The following is a 9,699-nucleotide window of genomic DNA, read 5'->3' as shown; positions in this document are numbered from 1 at the left end:
CAGTAATGTTGGTCAGTGGTGTCAGCTGATTCCCAGCTGAGTCCTATTTTGGGACCATAAAGTTTCTGTAGTTCCAAAGTGAAAAATATTTTAAAGGATTTGTCATTGTCACTGCATTAGCCTTTAAATTAATGGCATTTCATTGATTTTAGAACTCTCTTTATCTTGCCAGAGAGCCATGCAGATATTTGGGCATCATTCATTCATTCATTTCTTGAGTGCTTGTTTTTGCTTAGCGCTGAGTTTAGTGGTTGGAGGAACGCATGTGACTTGTTAGTCTGGACGTATGGTAGGGAGGGATTCTTAGGCCAGGCCGTTAGAAACCTCTGACCCCCGTGAGCATTAGTACTCGTAAGCATTTCACATAACATTGGTGCAAGTAACTATTGCAGTGCTTTGCTCCTGACGAGCAGGTGAGCAGTACGCTGTTCCGTCCTGTTCCGTTGTTTGCACCGTGATGCTGCAGGCATGTTGTAACGAACATGTTTATAGTGTTGGAACTATAGCTTGTCATTAGCAGCTTTGGTGTTTTGTCCAGGAATTGGACTTAAGTTTTGAGACTTGGGATTCAGTACTTTATTATTTTGCTTTAGTTATTTATAGTGGCCAACATTAAAGCCAATGGTACATTAGTTCTGTTTCCTGACTACACACCTAGTGTTCTCTCACCTTCCCTGGGGTAATTGGCCACATCCCAGGCAGACACTGAGTATTGTAGTTCCTTGACCACAACGCATGCGGTAATGTAAGTTGGGTTCCTCTTGTAGGCATTTTTGCGAGCCCTTGCAGACTACACCAGCGATAGTGCAGAAAAGCGCAGGTTGCAGGAGCTGTGCAGCAGGCAGGGGGCCGCTGAGTACGGCCGGTTCCTACGAGACTCCTGCACCTGCTTGTTGGACCTCCTCCTGGCCTTCCCGTCCTGCCAGCCACCACTCGGTCTCCTGCTCGGTGAGTTGTCTTTCGCAGGCTCTGAACGTCTTCACGTGCTAACGGGTGGCCAGCTTGCTCCAATAGGGAAAAAACGTGCTCATGTATTACCCTTCGCCTTTGCGGACATCCTGGGAACACCTCTGAATTTATGGTGGTCAGTGATAGCATCTTCACTGCCCCCTCCATGTCAGAGTCCCCCTCCAAACTTTTGATTTCCTTATTTTTTTCTTATACCAATGCCACTATCGTTTTCTCTCTTAATATAGCCAGTTTTAACACTTTTTTGGGATTCAAAATTGAGCATCTTTTCTAATTTAGCTATTTTTTCAAAATAGTCATTTAGCTAAATTGTGTTTAAAAATGAGCTTTCTGTGAAAAAAATCTCTTTCAAAGATGATGAGCAGTAGATGTAAGTGACAGAGATTGAAGAGTGATGGAATGCAGAAGTGCTCCCGAGTGGGAAGTCCAGATTGAGGGTCCGTCAAGAGCAAAGGGGGGATTCCTTGTGTCATTCCTGTCCGAGTTGCCATACTCAGGGTAGTTCAGATGAGAGGTAGCCCATGTCTTGCCCAGTCTGACACTTAGAGTCCTCATCTGCCGACAGAAGAGACCCTGTGATCATTCCAGAGCCGTCTGTGTCAAGGCAGCGCCTCTCAGCGGCCCCAGTGAGGGATGGAAATGGTTACCAGGGCGATGACTCTCAGGACGTTTAGACCTTTCTTTCCTTCCTGTGCTTGTTGTTTCCCTCCCTCCTGTTTTCCTGCTTGGGAAGTCCTAACACCTTTAACATTTGCTTTGTTTTTGGTGACAAAACGAGTATTGTCCTTTTTACTGGTAGGCTAACAAGGTCCCTTGGGATGCCCAGGAAAAGTCCTAATTCCTCTTCCTTTTTCTTTCTTTCTTTCTTTTTAAGTTGAGACAGAGTCTCACTTCGTCATCTTTAGTAGAGTGCTGTGGCGTCATAGCTCACAGCAACCTCAGACTCCTGGGCTCAAGGGATTCTCTTGCCTCAGCCTCCCTAGTAGCTGAGACTACAGGAACCCACCACAGCGCCCAGCCATTTGTTTGTTTGTTTGTTTGTTTGTTTGTTCAGGCCCAGGTGGTGTTCAAACCCACCCGCCCTGGAGCATGTGGCTGGCACCATAACCACTGAGCTACGGGTGCCCAGCCTTCCTTTTTATTTCTTACTGTTTTTTCTTCTTTCCTCCCTCCCCCCAAATGTAATTATTTTTTTGATTTTCTTAGAAAACTAAGGTAAGCTTAATATTAAGTTGAGCTCCTTACTAAACCATATTTTCATGTTTATTAAAACTCTAGCTCATATATATAGATGTTTTCAATTTTCTGCTGAGATCACTACTAAAACTAAAACACATTAAACACAAAAGTTCCAAAACTTATTGATGTACAGTTAGATATTTAAATACTGATTTCTTAACTTGCTTTTGAAACAATGCCTATATATTTTGAAATCACCAAGTTTCTGGATAATTTGGTTTCAAATGACTACCACCATACACACTTGTTTTTATTTCAAGCCTTAGTATTTCAATAATCCTTAAGATTACTGGTCTGTATTCTTTCGGGGGTCATGACTTTATTTTAAATCTGACAATTTCAGATCCTCTCTCCAGAGAACCGCACATACATGAAGAAAGTTAATTGAAAGTTATTGACTTTCAATAGGCATTAATAATGCCTATTAATGGACCTGTGCTCAGTAGCTTGTGGTTAAAAAAACAGCATTCAAGTAGAAATACTGATTTTAGAGTAAGAAAATGCATTATGTGTGGTTTTTAACTTTAGGAATTAGAGTGAAAAAAATAACATTTTACTTAGACACAAAGAATTTATATGTGCTCTATAGTATGATTTTAAACTAAAATATAAATTATTTTGAACATTGTAGATAAGACAGGCATTAAATTTAGGCCTTGAACATTTTTGTCCTTTATATAAGGTTATTTTCAGTAGCAGTGAGTTAATAATTGTTTTTATTGTTTTTATTTTTTTTCCTAGAACATCTTCCTAAACTCCAGCCTAGACCATATTCATGCGCCAGGTACTAATATTTATTCACATGATATTCCTACATCTTTTCCCTAAACTCTTAATGAAACTCATACCTCCAAATCCTTACTGTTTATGACTTTTCAATGAAAACTGACCTGATCTGTGGAAGGCAGTGCCAGGCCTGGGAGGAGCGTGGAGGTGGCCCGAGCTGCTGGCCTGCGGGAGGCACAGAGGGTCGCGTCTTCCTGGCTCTCCCAGGGCTGGCACTGTCTTCTCCTGGGCTGCTGAGTGTCACGCTCCGCTGCCTGCCTTCTCCATGGGTGTCCAGCCCCTTCGTGGGGTCCCCGTGAAGGGCAGTGAAGACAGGAGTCCACCGTGAACATCTGTGGGCTCAGGTCCCGACTCCCTCGTCCTGCTTTGATTCTTCACACAGCCTCTGCTGTCCCCATCTGGCTTTCTCCTTTGCCCCCTGTAATAATACAAGAACTTGCTCTGTTTTGTTTGAAAGAGGAATGAAAATTAACTCATTTTGGGTGTTCTTCCACAGTACTCAGCTATAGTATAACATAAAAAGAAATGTGTTTTTGTTCTTTGGTTTCTGGGTGTGTGTGCTCAGTCACTTCAGTTTCATCATCTTGACAGTGGGTCAGTTCAGGATTTTCCTGAGGATTTATCCCTGGTGGTTCATGTGGTAAAAGGTTATAAGTACAGAGTGAGTGAGTTTCTTACAGAAAGACCCTTAGGGCCTGTCAGTGTGTAAATCTTGTCTGGTGTGAGTGTGAGTGTTGGGAGGCGTTTTAGGTAAATACTACAGGTTTTTCTCTCAGAGGAGCTGGCAGGTAGATGAGAGCCTGGAAGGACACCCTCTGTCACTGCACTAAAACAGGTTAGGTTGGCCCCTGTGTATTAGTCCTAACACAGAGTTCAAAAATCGCCTTCTGTGTCTTGCAGCTCAAGTTTATATCACCCAGGGAAGCTTCATTTTATTTTTAACGTTGTGGAGTTTTTGTCCAATACTACGATGGTTTTGCGGAGGGGAGTGTGCACCGGCTGGCTGGCCACCTTGGTCGCCTCATTCCTTCAGCCCAGCACGAACGTGTCACATGAAGACCGCGGGAGGGCCCTGGCTCCCAAGGTACCAGAGTGGTGTGTGGTTCCAGCCTTGTCAAGTGGTTCTCTTTGCTTGATGAGAAAAAGCAGTGTGCTTTCCCCATGTTGTCCACTACCATCAGATTACTCAAGAGAAAATGTACAACGCTATACTTGAATTTAAAGTCTCTGTGGGAAGGGCAGAAAGCATTATTTACTTCCATATAGTTTCTGAATGTGTAAAAATATGAATTTTGTACAGTCTTTTCCCCTTTCTTATTTTATGAATAGAAAAGAAGGCCTTTTCTGCCCATATTCCTGGTGGATTGGCCTAGGGAGAGGGGAGGAGTCCAGCAGGGTGGTGGTGAGAGGCGGCATCGTTTCAGGTTTAGGCCGAATCGTGCCCCCCAGCTGGGCAGCTGTACATTGCATTGTAATGACAGCCAGAGGTGAAGTTCATATCCTCTAATTTTGAGTGGGAAGATTTCTTGGTCCCTCTTTCTCCCCTTTTGTCATAACTGTGGTGTGTGATATCTCAGTTCATGTTGTTAGTGAGAAGAAATTATGGTGGGAAATCATTTTTAAAATACCTAGGACCAAAAGGTTTGTCATGTTTTTTGGGGGTAACAAATTGTTGATTGTTGACACATCTATGTGTGGAGTTGTGACATCTTTTATGTTTTCATATCGCACACAGCAAAATCTTCTTCAAGACACTTGTATAGGGACCAGTTTGCCGTTAAAATAAAGCAGCGGCGTTTGAGGTTTTATCATAACGTCTTCCATCCTGGTACTGAAGAGCTCACTGTGTCATTTGTCGAGTTATCTTCGGACATGTTTCTTTATTTTTTTTTATGGTGTTTCATTTTCCATTTGAAAGTTTGTTCAGTCCCATCTCATATTCATCTTCATTGGCCCTTTATGGGTAAACATGAAGACTCTTGTCTTTTTGGGGTATGCTATGTAATTCTCTATAATATGTATTCCTGGTTTTCTGCTTAATAGAATGCAGATCATATCCATGGCCTAGAGGAATTCTGCCTCAAAAGTACTGTGCCTGTCATTTAAAAAATATTTTTGATTTGGATAGAAAAAAATTTGGAAGACAAACTTATTTCTCTGGAATGACCAATGTGTTCATAGTTTCGAGAATTTCGTGCTGCTGTTCAGTTTCATGGGACTTCTTTGACAGGAGTTGTACTTTCTGAATTGTTCAGCAGAGATTATCTTGTTTATATGCTAGCCTTGGTGTTCTTTCATACTTACCACAATTGGTTTAACCTTCCAGATATCCATCTCCCCTCGAACAACAAACTCTTTCCACTTACCAGACGACCCTTCAGCTCCCATCATCATGGTGGGCCCGGGGACGGGCATTGCCCCCTTTCTTGGTTTCCTGCAGCATAGGTATGTGGTTTTCTTGGCTGTTGGAGAGGTGTATCCCTTAATATTATCCTCTTTTGTTTGTTTAGCAGTTTTTAGGATAACTGGATTTTGGTCGTAAAATTCTTATTTAAAAAAATTACTAAATGTGTGGAAGCATAACATGATTTGCCACATAGTATGCTGCAGAGTTTTGCTTTGTGCTAGAACTTGCTTTGTTACTATGGCACTTTTAGTTTTCATTTTATTGTTCTCAGCTGCACTGTGGTTTATAGCATATGTGGTTGGGGACACATTGTAGGCACAGTTTCGTGCTGTGATGCTGTATAGCTCTTCCATCTATTCCATAATTGGATAAAGTTGGTAGTAACAGAGATCCAGTTGTCCCCAGAGTTTCAAAGTTACATCCCAAACATCAGAAATTTTCAGCAGAATGGCATTAACAGTTGCGACTTAGTATCAGACAGAACTGTACTTCTTTCCAATTTTTGTGACTTAGGGAACAAGTCGTAGGTACTAGTCTCCAGGGACATCCTTTGGACAGGTGTTTTGTTTTATGTTGTTTTAGTTTTTTTATTAAGAAAACAAAGGTGTAATGATAGACATGCTCTGGTCTGGCTGGGGTGTTCTTTTCATAAACACTTCTTACATATTCTGTCTTGTACAGCCCTGCACCACTTCTCCATTGTAAAGAGTGGCTTTATTTACAGAATTGGTACTAATACTATTCCATGTAGAAATCAGTGTGGGTGTCACAGTGGGACATTTGAATCATCACTGTTGCGTGTGTGGCATCCTTAGCTGTGGATGACTGGGGCTTCTAGACGTGTTTGCTTAGCTGGTGTCTGCTGGAGTGGCCATGATGGCCTGTAGGGATAAAACGTTAATGAAGTGAGTGACCCTCAGTGACTGAGGAGATGGATTTTACACACTTATCTGTGTGTGTTGGTGAAAGAGATTAGTTTCTAACATGGTCTTTATGTCATACATCTAAACTTTCTTTTTCACTTAGAGAGAAGCTCCAAGAACAGCACCCAGATGGGAATTTTGGAGCAATGTGGTTGTTTTTTGGCTGTAGACATCAGGATAGAGACTATCTATTCAGGTACTACGTATTCTAGTGTTGTAATACTTAGCCGCTGAGTATCCAATTCTAAGGCTGAGACTTTTTCAACTTTAAATCAAGATCTTCCATAACCCATTACTTATTATATTTCAGAGAAGAGCTGAGACATTTCCTTAACCTTGGGATTTTGACACACCTGAAGGTTTCCTTCTCGAGAGATGCTCGTGTGGGGGAGGAGGACGCCCCAGCAAAGTATGTGCAAGACAACCTGCAGCTCCACGGCAAGCAGGTGGCAGGACTCCTCCTTCATGAGGGTGGTTATATCTACGTGTGTGGGTGAGTGGTCGTCATGCTTAAGTCCAGAAGAGAGAAGGCATTTGAAGTTTATAAAAGAAACAAAGGATGGAGTGGGACGCCAGTGTAGACACATAGCAATGGGATGTTTGATTCTTACGTACAAGGGTAAATGTACAAGTTCTACAAGGATTCTAATATATATTGAATAGCCAGAAAGTTGTCATTATCAGCAAGGTACTGATGGAAAATTTTTGCATTGGGAATGGTTTGTAGTATTTTAAATACCTGTTTTTTGTCTTTAAAAATTTTCTTTATCATGTTAATTATTTAACTTGAAATCTCAGGATTTTGTTGTAAATAAGAATCAGTGATTTGTGTCACTGAACTAGCTAAGGGAAAAAAGTTTGGTTTTTGACTCTGAGCTTGTTTGTATTAGGGTCATTTTTCTTCCAGGTTCAACCTGTGATGTTAAGTTGATGTAAACGCAAGAGCATTCTTACTACTAAGTTTGATCTTAGTAAGAAACCCACTGTGGCCATAGAAAATATAGTAGTTTATTTGCTTGTTTTAATGGAAGTCAAAAAACTTTTGCAAATTAAAAAGAAGTTTTGAAGTAAGAAGTTTATTCTCATCCTAACACAGTTGCTAGCATTTAGCACATTCTTTAAGTCATGAAGTCAGGTCCTTTTTTTTTATTCTTAACTGCAGTACAGAAGCGAAAGCAGCAGCGCTGACTGTGAATACTGACCCAGAGTATCTATAGATACAGTGGAAACAATTTAATGAAATGGGGCTTGTATTTGTAACTTCTTATGACACATTCTGATCATTTTTCTTTTGCTTTATTTTACTGTTGAACTTTTTAAAAAGCTGGCTTCATCTTCTTAGTTGATTTCATGATCTATTAGTAGATCTTGACTCTTAGTTTAAAAGCACTGCTTTAGATTGATAAAGGGCAGACATTCTAGAAATGGTGTTGGCTTACATTTTCATTTACTTTTAATGAATTATTTGATCTTTATCCAGTTCACAGACGACAGTTGTCAAATAAAGGATGAAGTTTTTGAAACATACCTCTAACTAGTAGAGGCAGAGTTAATTGTATAGATTAGTTGTAGTAATTGTGAACTTGTAGAGTAAAACACCCAGTCTCTTAAAATATTTTCCCCAAAATAGCTCTTCCAATCACTGGTGCTTTACTTTTTCACATCTGTGAAATGGACTTGGAGCATTAATAGCAGTGGTCAGAGACAAGGGCTCAGAGTGCAACCTTGGAGCACTTGAACCCTTATAAGTACACAGGACGCAGGCACCAAGGGCACAGCCTCTGAAGAAGGAGCAGACCTGTCCCGGACAGGGGGCAGTGCCCCAGGGCACAAGCCTGTGCTGCACATGAGTCAGGGTGACAGGGAGTTTGGTGATGTGGTGGCCCCTGGTGACCTGGAGAAAGGCTGTGGGGTAGAAGCTCCCTGGTAGTGGTGGAGGGGAGAGCTTTTGAGAAAGGTCAGTGGCCACTGTATACACCTCCAGAAATTGCACTGTGAAGGTCTAAGATAGGCTTAGTTCCTAACATGTTAGAATCCTGTTCCACACTTCATGCAATAAATAGTTAAGCACCCGCCCACATCACGTTCAGGTGATTCAAGATGTGAGCATGAATGAGGTCGGCTCCCACACGCCTGCCCTCAGCTTACTCCCCAGGGGAAAAGCCCAAAGTGTTCTGTAGGAAGTTTCTTTTTGTAGGGGATGGCAGAAAGATGACACCTCCCCCATCTGGTAGATTACAGAGTTATGACACATAAAAGCTCTTAGAAATGGGCCCAGCACATGTAAATTATTACTCAGTAGAGGCTACAGTTACTAATGCTGTACGTGTAGAATAGGCCTAGACGTGAGAGCTGGTTCCCTTCAGGAGCTCAAGTCACTGTGTGCCTTAGTGTGGAGGGCAGGGGATGGGAGAGGCCAGCCGGTCGGGGAGCGGGGGCCAGACGTGCGGGCCCTCAGGTACTTCTCAAGGTCTGAGGAGACAGAGAGGCTGCTCTCAGGACCTGGAAGCATGTGGAGGGTGTTGACAGTGTGGTCAGCTTTGCCTCGTAGAATTGGTCACTGTGGGTGAAGGCCTGGGCCTGGAGGCTGAAGAATTAAAAATTACTGTTCCATAAGTGATGATGCTGTAATTTTCTTTTCTAGAGATGCTAAGAATATGGCCAAGGATGTAAATGATGCCCTTGTGGAAATTATAAGCAGAGAGGTTGGAGTTGAAAAACTAGAAGCAATGAGAACGTTGGCGACTTTAAAAGAAGAAAAACGGTATCTTCAGGATATTTGGTCTTAACACCAGAAGTTAAAGGAAGACACTTAAGCTTAAGCTTTGCCTGAAAATACTATAAGACAATTTTACTGAAGCCAAAACTTTCCATTTTTAAAACAAGCGTTAACATTTCTTGGAGGAGGTGGGGGCGTTGTTGCCCATGGGCCCTCTGCTCCCTGCCTGTGCCTGTGAGCCTGCCCAGAAGGCCCCCGGCTTGGAGGCTCCCGTGGCCTCCGTTACTTCACAGAACCGTAACCAGTGCCCAGGCGCTCTGTCTGCACACACGAAGGCTTCCTGATACAGGGCAGGGAAACTAAAATTGATGGGGTAGATTAACTCTTAGAAAATTCTGCTGGCAGTTTTTAAAAAATAATTTATCATTTTATATGAATATACCCACAAAGAATATTCTGAAATGACACATGTAGCGCTTATCTGTTACATGTCTGTTTAGTTACCAAATGTTTATTTATTGCCAAAACTGTATTTCTGATAAAAAATATCTTAAAGTAATCCCCTACAAAGGGATGTGTTTTATGATGCTAGAAATGAGAAATATATTTTGAACTTCCACTCTGGCATCTGATGTATTTATTTCGTTGTTATTTCT

The 9,699-nt window shown here is 41.9% G+C and overlaps 1 protein-coding gene across 2 annotated transcripts in view; it reads left to right on the top strand.

Moving 5' to 3' along the window:
• MTRR (5-methyltetrahydrofolate-homocysteine methyltransferase reductase) overlaps positions 1-9,643 on the top strand; it is a 30,152-nt gene extending 20,509 nt beyond the window's left edge. For both annotated transcript variants that reach the window (XM_023513083.1, XM_023513082.1), the window contains 7 exons: positions 768-948; positions 2,950-2,992; positions 3,895-4,078; positions 5,321-5,439; positions 6,428-6,520; positions 6,635-6,817; positions 8,969-9,643. In XM_023513083.1, coding sequence (XP_023368851.1) covers positions 768-948; positions 2,950-2,992; positions 3,895-4,078; positions 5,321-5,439; positions 6,428-6,520; positions 6,635-6,817; positions 8,969-9,113 — 948 coding nt within the window. In that variant the 3' untranslated portion in view covers positions 9,114-9,643. The remainder of the gene's footprint in view (positions 1-767; positions 949-2,949; positions 2,993-3,894; positions 4,079-5,320; positions 5,440-6,427; positions 6,521-6,634; positions 6,818-8,968) is intronic.
• The last annotated feature ends 56 nt before the right edge of the window (positions 9,644-9,699 follow it).

Source organism: Otolemur garnettii, unplaced genomic scaffold (assembly GCF_000181295.1).
Source record: "Otolemur garnettii isolate 467f Iridium unplaced genomic scaffold, OtoGar3 scaffold00033, whole genome shotgun sequence".
Lineage (NCBI taxonomy): Eukaryota > Metazoa > Chordata > Mammalia > Primates > Galagidae > Otolemur > Otolemur garnettii.
The sequence above is the reverse complement of the archived record's forward strand: the minus strand, read 5'-3'. Positions and strand labels throughout refer to the sequence as shown.